Genomic DNA, 17,512 nt, shown 5'->3' on the forward strand with positions numbered 1-17,512 from the left:
CTGCAGCAGCTCTGCTGTTTCACACCAGGCCTGTCGCTAGGCTCCCCCCACCGTCCCCAGGAGGAGGCTGCTGCTCTGCTCTCTCAGGAAAATCCCTGGTAGATGATCCCAAAGCCAGTCGTGCCTTCTGTCCAGATCCCAGCCTTTCCCCAGGTGTACAGGCTCACGTTGGAAAAGCAGTGTTGAAACAGCACTCTGAAGGGAGCTCTGCGGGACCTGATGCTAGAGGTCTGAGGCGCTTGGCTGATAGCACAGAACCCTGGGTTTCAAGGGAGGTCTCGTGCACTGTGGCATGTCGAAAGGGGTAACTAGTAACAGTAAAAACTGCCCCCAAACACAAATGCTCGCTCACGTGCTATTCCTGTAATTACACCGGAAGCCGGTTTTCTTCCTGCTGCAGCCCAGAACTCAGCAGCGGCCATATATGTGGACAGCGGGATGGGAATCACCTGGCTAAAATGTGACATCAACTTGACTGCAACGGTACCTCACATAAGCAACATCAAATCTAACGTTTTGTCCAAGAAAAATAAAGACGATCTCAACCAGGACAGAAGCAGAAGGAAGGAATGGTGTTCCTGCGAAGCCGGGCTAAAGGAGGGGGAGCTGGGGAGAAGCGGAGGCAGCTGGGCCTCCCCTCCCGGCCTTACCCTGACAGCCCCTGCGTCCGCCAGACACCGTGCAGGGCGGAGAGGACGTTCCCACTGGCAGTGCTGGAACCGGCCTGCGTGGAGAGACAGAGAAAGCCATCACCTTGTGAACCGCCCCCCACCCCAGCTGGCTCTCGGGGACCCGCGGACGCACGGCTGCCCACCACCCTCAGCTAGCACGGAGCTTCACACAGACTGAGGGGTGTCTCGGGGAGCAGGACCTCTGGATCTCACTAGACCAGAAGTCCTTACATTCAAACCCACAAGCAAGCACTGATTTGGACAACTTCCTGCTGGAAGCGGCTTTTCTAGGTTATTTCTCTCACCAATGAGCAGAGCTTACCCGGATAATTCACATCCAACTGTTTAACAGGAAAAAGACTGAAAGCAGTATTGATCTGAGCAGGATGGGGAATAATCAGTATAAACGGTACAATTATGAAACTTGTCTAAGTGGCCAATAAACACATTTAATACAGAGTACTATGTTCAATTTACAACAGGCTTTTCCCTGTTTTACAATTCTGCTCTTATTTGTCTGACTTTTCCACAAGGGTGTGACTTCTTTTTATTGTTTTCATCCAGATGTGTTATAGGTATGGCATTCCCTGAAGTCTAGAGCCAGCTTTTTTGAAACCTATTTTTCTTAACGACATTTTTTTAAAAACAATTTTGAAAAACGTCCTAAGTGATAAAGGCACAGTAAGCGTGGTGGAAGTTCAGAGCCTGGGGCGTACTCGCTGCCTGGCACGAGGCAGACCAAATCCCTCAGAGGTCTGTCACCAGTAAAAACAGAGATGATAGGAAAACCATCACCAGGCAGAGGCTCTACCAGTCTTACCTGCTCACAAAATGTCAACGAAGATGATGTCGAAAAGCTACAACGCTACCCAGACAGCGGCCACAGCGATTCCCGCGGGACCCGCTCTGTCCGGTGGCAGTTTCTTCAGTGCTTCCACAGGCAGCGTAAGGCTGCTAGTTACAGGTGTCACCCTGCTCCTGTTCACTCTACAGACACGCAAGCCCCAGTGCAGACACGAGCATCTGCTGGGTCTGCGTTACGCTATTTTACCACTCACCTTAGCCAACATGATTCTTGTTTTTGCCACGTCCAGAGGCGTGGTGACTGCAGCTGCAAAGCCACCTGTGCGTATAAAAATACCCAGCACACAAGTGAGGTATTGTTTACTGCATTACACGGGGTTTTATAATTTTTCTTTTAGAATTCCTCATAACTCTGCCGAAAATACTTCTGGATCCTTATGTCTACTTGACTGATTCAAGAACGGGATGCACACGTGCAAAACCTGAAGCACGTGCTCCACTGCGTTTGCAGTGAAGCCGAACTGTGCGTGCAGGGTAATGCTTGACACACGCAGGCAAGACAGACAAGAAAAACAAGGCCCCACGATCTATCTTGCTCGCCCTGGAGCCACAGACAAGCCCACATGTGTATGTGGGGGAAACGTCTGTGGTCAGACACCCCCTCCTCAATGTGAGCAACTGCTCCCCGAGTCTCAGGGCTCCACGCCTCTCGTGGGCCACGTTCTCTAACCTGACGCCCAAATGCTGCTGTGGGTTCTGCTCTGAGGCCAAACTGGCAAACAGAAACGCGAGTCACTGTAGGGATTCCTGGTGTGAGTCGCCAGATGCTCAGGGTTAAAAGAGTAAACTTCTCTGTATTTCCAGGCTTCTGGCAACAGGTGAGTTAGAGGAACAAGATTCCTAAACTTAACTTCTGAATCTTGAGAGTAAGTCTTGATTCAAGCCCCCACTCTTCCTGACAGCTTCTTTCCTATCTTTTCTCTCCTGTCCTTTTTACTTAAATACCATAACTGCCAAACTAGTATTTTTTTTAAATCCACACATTTTAAAGGGGTCCATATCTGCAGAAAGAAGAATGGAGGACTAGCTTTTTTTTTTTTTAAACAGAAACCACAAGGGCTTTCTAAAGGTTCGGCTTCCACGCACCAGAGTGAAATGGGCAGTTTCCTAAGCACTGAACACAGCGTGTGTGAGGTGCGCTTCAGAAACAGCACTTTCCCTCTGAGGTTTGTGGTGTGTGGACAAGAAGGCCATTTGATCTCTGCCAAGTATCTTTCTAAATATGTTGCTGAACTAAGATCATTTAACTGAACCTCCTCCGTTTGGGAACATTTCCTATGACGCTGACTTTTGCAAAGATGTACCCATTTATGCCCTTTATGCTCCATTTTTGCTTACTCGTGAAGAAAACAGACGTTAGGCCTAAGGAGTAAATAACCATATACATGAGTATTAAAGTCCCTTTTCTTTTAGCCACCTGTGTGTTATGAATATGAGACGTTGTCCTCCAAAGTGAAAAGCTGCCTGAGATTCAGAGACTTGCTAAACTCCAAGTATTTTAAAATTCTGTGAACCCAATTCTGAAATCCTACTCTTTTTGGGCTTTTTTAATCACACATTCTGCCCTAAAGAAGTAAATATCCTTTTCATTATAGAAAAGGGTCAGGGAAGACTTCACATCCATAAACATTTTATTGTTTAATCCTTAGGAAGGAAGAAAGGAAAAAAAGGAAAGAATAAACCTGTAATATCTCAAACTTCCACCCCAAATCTGACATTCAGTTTTGTTTCCCTTACTGGCTGCAAGGGTTATTAGCAGGGCCCTGCCTGAAAGAACTCATCTTCAGAATCACAAAGACCAGGGCTTAACTCCTTGCTCTGCAAGTCGACTGGCCTTCAGTCAAGTTCTTATTCTCTAGTTAAAGTCCTATAGGAGACAGGTACTCTCATTGTCCGATGCTGCCAGTGGGGACACTGAGGCTCAGAAGGGCTGAACAAGCCATGGAAGGTTCTACTCAGGGCCCAGCTGAGACGTGAACTTGTCTGACAGCCTCTAGGACCTGATCTCTGGGCCGCTGGGCCCCCTGCTGGCCTCACACAGCGCTGTGACCCAGAGAGTGAGCGAGCACAGGCCAAGCGTCTAGGACTGGGCCTGGCTCACACTAGCGCTCCAAGTAATGAGACAGAGAGGGTGTGAGATTTTCCTTCAAGTCTTCAGCCCAATAGAAAACAGTAGGCACTCAGAAGTGCCTACTGGGTGTCCTGGACAAGTGACTTTAATTTTTGCAGACTGAAGATTTCACACTGTCCCCCTACAATGGAGCTAGGAACACCTGGGCCTCCTTCATGGGCACTCTAGGACTGTGCTGGTATACCCGCTGATTGCTTTATCTCACCTGCACGGGAATCACTGTTCCATTTGAAAGACAGCTTGCCCAGGGCCACACAGACACAAAGTCATGCGTATCTTGGCCCCAAAAGTCGCGCTCTTTTGCTACACGGTGACTCTGATACTTGATTAAGACACATTCAAATTTGTCTGATTGTCAACATTCAGCAGTGCATACACCGTTTTCCTATTTGAAAATGTTCACAAACTGACCTAAACCAACTAAAAAGACTTAAAAATTGACAAGGACATCATCTGTCCCCTGTCTGACCACCCAAGCTCTCACGAGTTACCTATGTTGCAAAGTATCTGCCTTCTGCTAAATTTGGATACTGCAAATCGAACTTATTTTTGTCCATTAGCAAAAGTTCACTGTTCCTTTACTGGAGACGCCTGCCAATATTCTCCCAGTGATTTCTGTTTCGGGAAAGTAATATGAAGAAAAGTTAGACAAAAACACATATGCTGAAATCGGCCCTAACTTTACTACCATGATGGAAACCGTATTTTATGAAAGTTATTAATAAGTCAACTCAGATGTCTTCAAATATCAAAGACTGCTTTAATGCACAGGCCTCACAATGCTTTTTATGAGGCTGTAAGAAGGACTTGTGAAGATCATGCCATAGGGTAACTGGTCATAATGGGGAGGGGGCAGGGGACCTGTATTTTCATTTAAAATGTAGTTATTTTCTACATTTTACTTAAGGGAACTGTAAACTGCTGGTAATAAATACAAGGAACATGCTAACATATTAGACAGGAAATAATTATTTGGTACAGCAACTGCAGGCTTATTTAGTGCTCAAATCACACGTGAAACAATTTTCTATGGGTTCCACCAGAGTGAGGTTTTTACTGAATGTTAAGCTAACTGCTTTCAAGGACCAGATTCGGGGGAAATTAGACTTTTACGATGAGACTGCATCTTACATGTCCTTAGGGGACAAATGCAGGTTCTTTGGCTTCTCCAGACAAAGGGGCCACTCTCCTACAAGAGGCCCGGAGCTGTCACCTCCAACAGCAGCTGTGAATGTGGTGGGGGGCAGCTGTGGGCAGTGCTGCCATTCACTGTCCCTCCTGGGCCTCCCCTCCCCCCAGATGCGCTGGGAGCAGGAAGAGCATCTCCACCTACCACCTCCAGACAAGCGCCCAGGCTCGGAGGGCTTCCACAACAGCAGCAACAAACGTTTTCTTACGTGTTTTAAAGACTGTATCAGGCCTTGTCATTTGTTACGCAGATAGTCCTTCACCCTAGTTTAGAATTTCAAGCCATGGGGGGAGATCTCGCTCTCTCTCCCTCCTCTCTTAGAGAATGTTAGTTAAGTGTTCATTATAACAAACTGATCAAAGAACACTAGCACAGCAAATCTCACTGTAGTAGCAGATGTCGTAATTACTTACAGTGAACGATGGTTTCATGTTTGGAAGTTAACTTGAAGTGAGCAAGTTGGCAAAGTCCATTTCCCCCCCCTAATTTAACCCCTGACCAGAAGCCAAGGGAACTTCTGAGCATGACAAGCCATCAACACCTCCAATCTCAAGGGACATTTTTGGATATTTGCGCCAAGTGGTTTATAAAGCAAGCCTGGGCACTGGAGAGTGCCGAGGACGGCCAGAGAGCAGTTCGCCCACGATGATTAACCAGTTTACACTTGGAAAAAGCACACAAGGATGAGAAATCAGATTTCTGGTTCAAGGGCAAGTGTTATCACTGCCTTTCTGGCCATTAAGGCTAAAACGCCTGAAAGTGCGGAGGGTAAGCAGATGTCAGGGGCTGCCCAAGGTGGCAAGTCAGAATTCATTTCTCTATGCTGTGCAATGCACAATCTTGCAACAAACTCGTACAGAGTATCACTTTTTCACAATTTGGAATACTTTCAAACTATGATTATCTTTCAGAAAGGTTTTAAAATAATACACTTGTTCCTCAGGATCAAAATTTATCCCAACTAAAATTTCAAGAAACGTAGGTATTTTATCTTTTGCTAAATACACATGTAGATCTACTGACAACTGATTTTTTCTGGCAACCCTTGGGCAAATTCCTATCAGAACCTCAGCTGGAAAAATAAGATAATTGTACTGGAGGAGTCTGGAAATCTACACCCTATTAGAGGAAATGATTATGTATAGTAAGTTTATTAATGTTATTTTTTCAGTGCAATTAAGAGTATGAATTACTGTGGTGATGACAGCTTTTCACTTTCTGGGTGCTGATTGTTTTTAGTGAGCTAGTAATAATTCCTTAAATTCAGTTTTAACGATTACAAAATACTAACACATTATCTCACCTATCCCAGAAATGATCCCTTAACAGAGGGAGGGTTGCTTCTACGTGACGAGTAAGAAAACTGCTGCACAGTAAGGCCCCGCGGTCTCAGCCCTTAGTTGGTGATAGACCAGAGATCTGACAGCTCTCGGACAGGTCAGCCAGCACCACATCTGTGGCCCTGGGCAAACCCCTTCTCCGCCCTGCATCCCAGCTTCCCCGCGGCCCCGGGAGGACAGTGTGGGGTTGCTGCGCTCCTAGGGTGAGCCACCTTAACTGCCAAACGCTGAACGTCTGATAGCAAGTTTCTTCTTTCCCTTCCTCTTCTGACTAAACTAAATGCCTAGTATTACAAAGCACTATTCAAAAAAAGGAATTGTAATGAACGCACATTTCCTTAATACAAACAATGAATTTGCAAGCGAATCTTTGAATTAGCTACTTAAGGAACCAAAGAATATTTGTATTTATCTCCCAACACATGGAAGTTCTACAGTATGTTAGTTTTAAGAAGAGGCCTTCCTTATCCAGGATGACTCAATTTTCAGAATGGTCACTTTGTCCCCAGGGCCCAGCAGGGAGTCAACAAAACTGCACATTTCTCTCCGGGACCAGGGAGTAAAGACACGAGACCTCTGGCAAACGAATCAAGGCCACCTACCCGTTTAACACAGCTATGAGGACTACGCATCATGTGGAAACAATTACCCGTCATGATCAATCTGAGCTGCCTTCATGTCTAAAGGCAAGAGTCTTACTGTGGATTATCAATTCTGCAAGTCAGATGGGTTCCCTTATTAATAAAGAACCCTATAAAATGTACGTTTTGTTCTCATACTCAACAAAAAAACAAACCATCCAATGGCCATGAAACAAACGGGAAACGAGTTATTTTCTACCAAGGCTGATATCCTAAAGCCACACATCTGCCAGTTTATGGCTTCACCCAGGAACTAGCAGTGTACGATTTTCTGCCACATCTCCATTTCAACTTATTTCAACTATAATTCTCACTTACCTTTATTTGCAACAAAATCTAAATCTCTCTTAGACTGTTACACCTATCGCTTTATTACATTAAATTCCTTCAAGTTTCTGAGCTCTCATTAAAACCTCACTGGAACATCCACATGACTAAGTGATGGGTAACATGCTTTGCGTATTGTCACTTTGCTCTCGGTTTAACGTCTAGAAAATGCCCAGGTGTTTACATCTCTGTATTTTCGACACTGAGCAGTTTAGCCTTCAGTAAGCTGTGCAGCAGCCTCGGCTCTCCTGACACTAGGTCATCTGCAGCGCTGTCAAACATGTCACACACACCGTGAATCACTGCCTTTGGCAGGAATGGCTGAGACCCCGCAAGCACTGCTCAAGGCAGACAGCTGCACAGGGAGTCCTGCGCCCACAGCCCCTCTCCTCCCACAGAGGCCTCGCCAAACCATCTAGAAGACAATCCAGGGGCCTGAGTGAAGGCTTTAATAAAAATAAGTAAATAAAAAATTTGTCAAAAACAAATTGGCTGTCTCTCTAGCGGACACCGTTTTAGCGGGTCTTCCCCCCACCCCCCCAACCCGCCCAGGACTCTTTCTTTTCTCAAACAACTGGTGGAACTCTCTTCTAACCAATCTGGAATTTCTAAAGAATGTTGTTTTTGCATAGTTAATATTTTCACATTTTTCTCCCCGTCTTTGCTCTTTCCCAGTATAATATAATCCTTTGCACCTGCAAAAGCTCCACAGACTCCTGACTGCCAAGAATCCACCACATGATCCTGCCTCCAGGACCAGAGGGCCTGTGTGGAAGGAGAAAGAAAAATACAAGTTATTAAATATTTGAATTTATCGGAACCTCCTGTGGGTTAGCTCTGGGGATGGGAACTTAAGTGAGAAGCTATTTTGGTGGCATTCCTCACTGGTGACGTAAGTGATTTTCCCAAGGACTTAACTGCATTCTAAAATAAGTCAAAGGAACGAGGGTGACAGCTACATTAGAGTGCTCAAAGGAAACCATTTTCAGGGAATATGTGTGACGGACACATACACACACATTTATATGCATGTAACATTTTAAATATTTCCCATATAACTCTAACATACAAATACCATAATTCACAAATTAGTCCAGAGCAGTATATTCCAAAGTCCGCAGTTCTTTTTTCAATCTTTTTCCATACTGCACGTTTGAAGGATGCTAATTCCATTACTTATCAATTTAAAGTTCGTCAAAGCACTGCTTGCACTGTTCATGTAGTAAGCGGAGGATCACACAAATAAATACCCGTGCTGAGTCTCAAACTAGGCAAAAGGATGCCAGAGACATGGTGCCGTGCTTGCTGAGAGTTTACGATCTAGTAGACAAGATACAGTCATAACAAATGGTGAACAGCGCTGAGTCAGGCCCCGGTCTAATCTCTGTACCAGTACTGAAACCCACAGTCCTCACAACCACCCTCAGAGGTGGGTCCTGTTCTGATCCTCTCCCCACAAGGCTTTCTAACAGCACAGCCTGCACTCTTTGTTTTTAGCTTTACTGAGATATAACTGATCTCCAACAAACTACACGTATTTAAAGCATGCAATTTGCCACACATACGCGTGAAATCATCACAAGTAGGACAGTGAACATACCCATCACTCCAAAAAAGTATTCCTGCATCCCTCTGCCATCTCTCTTCCCTGCCTGGCCTTGCCACCCCCTGAACAATCTGATCTGTCCCTCTAGGTGACTGTGCCTCTTCCAGAACTTTATATTGATGTAATTGTACCTTCATTTCTTTAACCAGAATTCTTTCCTTCAGAATTTTTGTACAATTCATTCATGTTAGTGTGGAGATCACCAGTTCATTTCTTTTTACCTGGTAAGTAACATTCTACTGTGTAGCTGTATCATTACCTGTTCATGTATCTGCCAACTGATGTACATCTGGGACTTTCCCAGCATTTGGCCGTTACAAGTACAGTTGCTATGAACATTTATATTCATGTCTTCATAAAGACACATGCCTTCATTTCTCTTGTGGAAATACCTGTGGGTGAAATGGCTAGGCCACGTGGTAGGTTTATGTTTAACTTGTTAAGAAACTACCAAATTGTTTTAGAAAGTGGTTGTACCATTTTACAGTCAGACCAGTTCCAGTTTCTTTATATCCTCTCTAACACTTGGTGTTGTCAGTATTTTTAAAATTAAACCATTTAAACTGGTGTGTAGCATCCTGGTTTTAGTATGCACTTCTAGAATGACTAATGATGTTGAGCTGCCTTCTCAGGTACATTTTTGCCATGCATAGCATATCTTCTGTAGTGAAATGTCCCTCATGTTTCAAACATTTTAATTGGGTTGTCCATTTTCCTACTTACTGAGTTTTGAGAGTCCTTTATATATATTCTACCTCCAAGTCACTTGCAATTACTTTCTCCTAGTCTCTGCCTTGTCGCCTCATATAGTGTCCATCAAAGAACAGATCTAATTTTCAAGTCCAAATTATCCTTTAACAGATCTTGCATTTGGTGACATGTCTAAGAAATCTCTGCCCAACTCATATCACTAAGATTTTTCACCCATGTTTTCTTCTAGAAATTTTATGTCTTTTGGTTTTACCTTTAGTCTACCATTTTCAGTTGAATTTTAGGTATGCAACAAGGTTTGCATTAAAGTTCTTTTGTTTTGTTTCGTTTTGATACACGGATATGTAATTGTCCCAGCAACTGCAGATTACCCCTTCTTCAGTGAACTGCCTTTTCACTTTTGTCAAAAATCAGTTGCCCATAGATTTGTGGATCAATTTCTGGACTCTCTATTTTGCTCTCATCTACAGATCTATACTGATACCAATTCAACACTTTCTTGACGTTAGCTCTAAAATAAATCTTGAGATCAGGTAGTGTTAGTTCTCCAACTTTGTTCTTTTTCAAAAGCTTTTGTGACTATCCTAGATTCTCTGCACTTCCATGGGAGTTTTAGAATCGGCTTATCAATTCCTACAAAACAGCCTGCTGAGTTTTTGATCTGCGTTGCAATGAATCTATCAATCACTCTGGAGAGAACAGAGGTGCTAATAATATTGAGTTCTCCGCCCCATAAACATGTTGCATCTCTCCATTTACTGAGGCCTCCACTGCTTTCTGTCAACACTGTTTTGTAGTTTTCGGTATACAGGTCTTGCACATGTACTGTCAGCTTTATCCCTAAGTATTTCATGTTTTTGATGCTATTATAAATGTCATTGCTTTTTTTAAAAATTTCCGTTTCCAATTGTGTGTTGCTTAGTATGCAGAGATACAATTGATTTTTTCCATACTGACCTTGTATCCTGTAACCCTGCTAAATTTATCAGCTGTAGCACCATCTTTGCAGATGTCATCACATTTTCTACATGGGTGATCATATTGTCTATGAATAAAAACTGTTTCACTTCTTCCTATTCAATTTGGGTTATTGCCCTTCATTACTTTTTCTTGTCTTACTGCACTGGGTAGGACCTCTAGCATAATAGTAGGTACTGCAAATAATGACGAGAAGACAGACCCCTTGAACATATAAATTACAGTGGTTAAAATAGTATGACCTACTGATGGCAGCATGACATTTCTATGGGTGATGAAATGTACCACAACTGGAAGAACAGCAACAAAGTTAGTACCGGTCTTCCACTCTGATTCCTTCCCCCTGAACACACACCTGGAGGTTTGAGAGGGTGGCTTCAAATATGGAGAAGAGGCCCCATATACAAACCAAGGCACACATGGCCCTGCTTGTCAACTTTAACAACTTTTCTTAAGTCAGACACCTAACTATGCTAAGTACCTAACAAGTCAGATATATGATAATGTGCGGTGTCTGAGGACTCCAACATTTCCTTCCAACCGACTAATGAGAACAGTTACTTGGAGAGTGTATTTAGTAAACTCACTGGACTAAAAGTGCAGGTATCAAATAGATATTTGTAACTTCACTTAAGGAAGCAGATGGGCTAAAAAAAAGGTTTTACCACAAACAGCTTCCTAAAGATAGTTTTGCCATTCAGCATAGTATTTGTTTATTCCCCCCACTCCCCCCAGTTAAATGCTAGAATGTTCACAAATATATCTGTGTGCTTTTGGAGAAAACACATTTTCTCCGGAGCTCATATGAGCACTGGAGACAGCATAAGAAACAAAATTGTAGGACAGCACCTTTCTACTTTAAAGGTGGCAAAGTGTGTATCTTATCAGGCCAATGCCAATTTTAACACCATTGTTTACTTTGCTGACTTTTTAGAAACAGATACAAAACATAAAATAGAGTTTTGGCAATGAATGAAGGTCATACCTTCAGGGATTCCAAAAAGTAGAAGTTTACTCCAAACAGACTTGAAATACTACCAATATTGCTTAAACTACTACAAATAATGCTGAATTTATATGCAGTAATAAAGAACAAATAAGATGTGCATTACATGTAATGCAGGAGAAGAAAATTAAAGACACTACGTAACTCATAAACTCAACATTTACTCAATACCTACTAGATGTCAGGCAGTACAGGGTCCAGGGGAAAAACAGCCCCCCACCCACTCTCCACTCTAATAGTTGATGGGGGTCGAATGAGGACAGAAGAGGGTTATAACAGACACAAGGGAGGTGATGGAGAAGGCTTCAGAGGTGCCTGCTGTAATCTAGGGAGGAAAAAAATTGGTTGCCGGGGGAAAAAAACATTGGATCAAAATAGACTCAGATGGCTGAAGACTCAGTTTTAAAAATAGAATCTCCAGAGATAAGCATAGCTTTCCACTATCACCTGGCCAGGAGGATTTAGTCCAAGAGCATATAAAGAATCATTTTGTATTTAAAAGGATACTAATAAATACCTTAAACAAATAAACAAAAATCTCTAGAACCCAAAGGTTTAAAATCAAGTGAGAAACGTCCATGGCAAACGCAGAGCGTAAGAGAAGTAATGATTACACCAGCAACCACCACGCACACTTACACAGAACTTACTACGCTCCAGGCACCAAACACTTTACACGTATTAACTCATGTAATCCTAACCACAATCTTCTCAGGTATGTGCCATTTTATCCTCATTTTACAGACAAGGAAGTGGAGGCTCAGAGGAGTTAAGTACTTTGCCAAAGTTTAAATAGGTAGTTAGGAGCAGGACTGGGCTCTGAATGAGACAATCTGGTACAGAGTGTAGAAACCCTTGGACTTGGCATCTGTGTGTTACAGCTCTCCCAACAGCAAACAGAATGGTATTTATAAGACACTTCACTTCCAGAGAGATCATAATTTTTCCTAGAATGATATTAAAATATCCAAGTGAATAAACAAATTCTGTCAACATCCAAAACAACTTGCTTTAAATAATACGAGTTTGTAACTTTTCTTAATGAGGAACTGTTTGAGTACAGAAACTTTGGAAAAGTAATATTGAGACCAAGCTAAAAATATGAGTGCTATATACAAATGATTCTCTTGGGAGCAACTTTAAATTCATTAAACAGCAACAAGAATAATGAAAAGGCTCTGACTGGTAAAAAAGTACTGCATATGAATTATGACAGTATTTTGAAATTACACACAGGCCCACAATAGATGGAGGGATGGGGGATTGTGATCAACACACAACTGGCTGTAGACAGGAAAGACTACTCACAGGAAGTGTGATATGATTGCTAATGAATTTTAAATAACTTAAGACTAGGTTGGAAAAGGTAATAAAGATGTAGTGTATGCAACAGTATGAACAATTGCTACAGACAGTATTAATTACTACTTGCTGAGTGCCTGGCATGATCCAGGAACTCTGCAAAAGATTTCACATTTCTCATTTACTTTTGGAAGTGTGTATTATCACCCACAAAAAGGTACAGAGTGGTGCCAACAGATGTCAAGTAGCTTGCCTGAGGTCATACAGATAGAAAATGGGGGGAACTGAGGCTGGTAGTTATGGTCCCCTCAAAGCCACGTGTCCTGTAGACAGAACAGTATATATGCAACATTTATAAGATTCCTCAATACACAGCTCAAATTCTAATCAAGCTACATCATAATATGCAGGTTATTAAAGAAAGTATTTTTATATCAATAAAACTTGTTTAAATCATGTGGGTTTGTAATGGAGGATTTTTTTTCTTTTGGCCCTGTCTGAACACCAAAAGCTTTTAATTTGCCATAATTTCCCAACCTAAGTAAGTATTTCCATTGGCGCAAGGCTGAATGATCGTGCTTGTAAAGGCAAGTAAATGACTGGGGTCGGGGGGAGAATAAAGGAGGTCCAAATGTGAAGAAACACAACGTTGGACTCTCAACTGATGTGATACTTAAATAAGACTGAAAAACACGAGTGGTCATGCTTTATATATTGTTTGCTTATTTATCCCAATTCAAAGTCCTGTTTCTGTTTTCTTTTCAAATAAAAAAATGAAATTTTCAGATGAATCCACACACATCTGTTTATATCTCATGTTGATGAGACACTGCAAGTAATGAGAGTGGCAGTCAGAAATGTTACTCATTTCACTTCTGGTAGCTTTTTAAAGTCTGTTTAATACAGGATGATTGGAAGTGGTTTCTAATAGCTTATACAGAAAATTTCATCCTGAAATAATTTTAGACTTACAGAAAAGTTACAAAAATAGTGGAAATCCCACATCCCTCCTTCACCCAGGTTCCCCTAATGTTGGCGTCTTACGTAACCCAAGTTAATCATGAAAACAGGAAATAAAAATAGGTCCAATATTACTAAGATACAGACCTTAATTGAATTTCACAATTTATATTGTTTAAAGGTTCTTCAAGTTTTGATCAAGGCTGGTTTTTTTTTTTTTTTCAATTAATGCTATTTCTATTAACCTTAGGAGAAATCCTCAATACTTAGCGGTGTTGCTACAGAACAATCAAGTTGTTCTAACTGCCAAGTGAATCTTCATTCACAGCTCAAGGCAGAGGAAGAACAGCATGGAGTAATTTCAAGGCTCCCCCCACATCCCCACCAGGGGAACAGCAGCAGTATGCATTCCCAGGACAGGGAGAAAACACCAGGCCCAATACGAGGAAATGGCTGGGTGTCCAAGCCTGGGCCGGCTGTCTTCTCCTGAAGTACAGCATGAAGAGAAGACTGTGTTTATCGCTTTGAAACACCCACCCGAATGTGCACTGTTGTCTAAAGATGAACAACAAATTGAAAATGACAGTGCAGGGAACTTACATTTGGAACTTCTTCAGTTGTTGTACTCAAAGTAGTCACATGGCTTCCGATCTTGCAAGATTATGAAACTTTACCACATGACTTTTACGGTACAACAGGTATGTGTACTGAATCTTCTACTCAGTTCCAGAGTAATAACATCACGATAACGGATGATAATTTATTTAAGAAAACAGAAAAGACAATCTTCCGTGTTAGGTCTCACTGCTGTTCGTCCAGCACCAGAATTTCGTAACACATTAAAGCCAGCAGACAATTCCATGCACCTGCTCTCCTCACTGTACCTGATCAAGCGACTGTGCAGCTCTGGCATATATACTTTTAGAAACAACCAAAATGACAGTTGCCTATAATTTTATTATTCAATTAAATGAACCATCTCTCTGTGAAGTTCTCACATACTAACATGACTTTAAGAGGTTCCCAAAGCAAAGTTTTAAACTGAAAAGAATATTAAATATAATTGGAAACCATGATTAAGCTTTCACTTCTGCCAGACCAGGGCTGTAGCAATATAACCAAGTGGCTAAAGGGCCAAAATGAACTTCTCTTAAAAAGAACTAGGTTTCATAATTAAAATTGGATTCAACTAAGTAATAATTAGGAAGCACAGTCCTGAGGCTAAGGCAGTTGGATTGAAACTATTCTGAGACGTGTAAATAGCACCAACATTGTGTGGTTAACCTGTACCTTGTTTTTGATTAAACTGTTATTTGTTGGTTGAGATATTTAGACACCTTCTAGACAGGTAAAATATCTTTGGTAAAGGCAGTAAGAACCTGTGAAAAAGTCTTTAATGAACAATTGTGCTGGTAATTCAGGAAAAGAAATTTCATTTATTATTCTTGACCAAATGGGCTCAAATGCTGAGTTTGCTGAATGATAGTTAGGTTTTACAACTACAAAGTAATATTTTTGGATATGCATGGCTAGGTTTCATTGGGGAGGTGCTGATTCCAACTGGGGGTTCTCTGAGCTTCCTGGATCTGTTATTTGATGTCTTTTATTAGTTTTGGGCAGGGACTAAAGGTCCCACTCATGCTAATATCTAAAAATATCACTAACAGTTACCATAAGACAAATTATTGTAACTGATGCTCATGATTTAAGTTTTCAGTCAACAAGAAAAGGTGTAATTATTTTTCATACCTCTGCCTGGAAAGGCACACTTGGCTTGCTAATGTTTAAATATGGAACAATCTTTTAAAAAACAGATTTTTTATCAAAAACGGTGCACAGGGAAAAGCTGAGGGGCTCGCACTAACAAGCTCCATTCACCCGGGAACAGGCGCACTGACAAGCCTCCCGCCTCAAAAGCGCCCAGAAACACGAGTGACGGGGAGTCCCTTGCTTTCCTTAGCCTTCAAAAGCTCTCTCATTGGATCCCTGATTCTACAGGTGAGGGACCTCATGACCACAGGGCCTTGCACAGTCCCCTATACAAAGAAGGCAGGCAGATATTTAGTGCCTATATGAACACTTACAATGTAAGAAGTGTTGCATAACTTTACCCTTGTGTAGAGAATGAGGGAAACATAAACTGGCCAAACATCATAATCCCAAATGTTCATTCCTGCCTCAGTAGAGAGTCATACAAACCAGGAACAGCCAACAGGTTCCACCTCAAGGATTAATCTCTTCTTAACTTCATAACTTAATACGGCTTTCCAGTGAGCAGTGCTAAGATTGTCCCAAGGTTTGGTTTAGGTACAACTGGAAGGAGGGCTATGATCAACTGGTGATGGCTGAGACAGCGAGATCAGAGCAGCACAAATATTATCCTATCTCATATTTACATTACACATACCAGACACACACCACATATACTCACAAACAACCAGGAAGCAGGTCTGAAGAACAAAGAGAAACAAAGCTCTTCTTTCTCGCCGTTTTTTAAAGGAGTTAGGTGTGATCTACAGATGGCTCCCTTGAAATCAAAGACTAGCAGGGTTTTCTATCTCCAAAGGAACTAGGAGTCATTACAGGCACTTGTAAAAAGTGCTTCTCAGTATATATATGATAATCTGATTAAAACAAAGTGTGGTGCATTCCCCTCTTTCTCACACTTTGTCTCAGCCAAAAAATAAGTCAATATGACTCATCACAGGAATGTTGTAGCTAACTGATCGTATTTATCTCATTTTAGTCACACACCTGCAAAGGCAGAAGAGAAGCATCTAAAAGGAAGAAGACAAAAGAGGAATCCTGATGTGTTTTTCACTGTTGTATGATAAAGGACCCTAACCTACTACCCTGGAGGCTGTGGGACCCAGGAGGCACAGTTAAACCTTAACTTGGGTGACAGTAATGAAAACAGCAAGGAACGTAGTAGGTTCCTGTAACTACAGCAGGACGCCAGGCAGTAGAGCACACGCGTCCAGAGGAGGAGACGGGACAGGGATCCCAGCCCCAGAAGCCACACGGTTTCCATCCAGCCTGCCAGGCCTTCGCTATACACAACGTCCCTCCTCCCATACTCAGTTTTTCGTTGTCATCTTTTTCACCATCTGTCTTTAAGAAATTCAAAAGTTCTCCTGTTTTTTGAGTTGTTAAAAGATGGCTGCTTCATTATAATGTGATTTTGCTAAAATCCTAATCAGCATCTCAGGCTGTGACTTTGCTGGTAGTCTGGACATAAAAATATTTTGCTCTTATTTTCAGGCGTTTTCTTCCATGTTGACATGTGCTATGTAATTTAGGGTATAAGCTTAGTACGGTAAAAATCTCACACACGCATTTTTACTCTTGTACTCGTTACCATTGTGGCTGGGAGCAAAACTATTTAGACCTGACAACATTCTCAACAAACCTCTACACCGCACTAACACTGACGTTAGACATACAGACACTAGAACAAATGTGACATTCTTACAGGAAATTTTATCATATCCTCTCAAAACACGTGTACTGTTTATCTAAGGCTCAGTAAGAGTACGTGTGTATGTTATAGCTGTGGTCATACTTCTAAAAGTAAGTAATTATAAATAAAACAGTTATTGTATACAGTTACCCAACTTTGCACTGACCTTCAAAAAGAAAGAATGCTAACCTTCAAACAATTAGTAAAGTTATAAACACCTGCTGTGTAAAAGACAGAATTATAAAGAATATAAACATAAATAAAAATGATCAGAAGACAAAGTTCCTTCCTCTAAAAAGCAAAGCCCTAAGGAATTAAAACACAAA

General features: G+C 41.8%; 1 protein-coding gene across 7 annotated transcripts in view; it reads right to left on the minus strand.

Annotated features, from left to right (window-relative positions):
• SLC25A26 (solute carrier family 25 member 26) overlaps nt 1–17,512 on the minus strand; it is a 205,154-nt gene that overhangs the window by 4,463 nt on the left and 183,179 nt on the right. For 6 of the 7 annotated variants that reach the window (XM_032458128.1, XM_032458129.1, XM_032458130.1 and 3 more), the window contains 3 exons: nt 7,859–7,928; nt 1,730–1,794; nt 651–724 (listed from right to left, as the gene is read on the minus strand). In XM_032458128.1, the coding sequence (XP_032314019.1) occupies nt 651–724; nt 1,730–1,794; nt 7,859–7,928 (209 nt within the window). The remainder of the gene's footprint in view (nt 1–650; nt 725–1,729; nt 1,795–7,858; nt 7,929–17,512) is intronic. The other variant, XM_032458127.1, reaches the window with a different exon arrangement.

The sequence above is a fragment of the Camelus ferus genome, chromosome 17 (assembly GCF_009834535.1).
Source record: "Camelus ferus isolate YT-003-E chromosome 17, BCGSAC_Cfer_1.0, whole genome shotgun sequence".
Lineage (NCBI taxonomy): Eukaryota > Metazoa > Chordata > Mammalia > Artiodactyla > Camelidae > Camelus > Camelus ferus.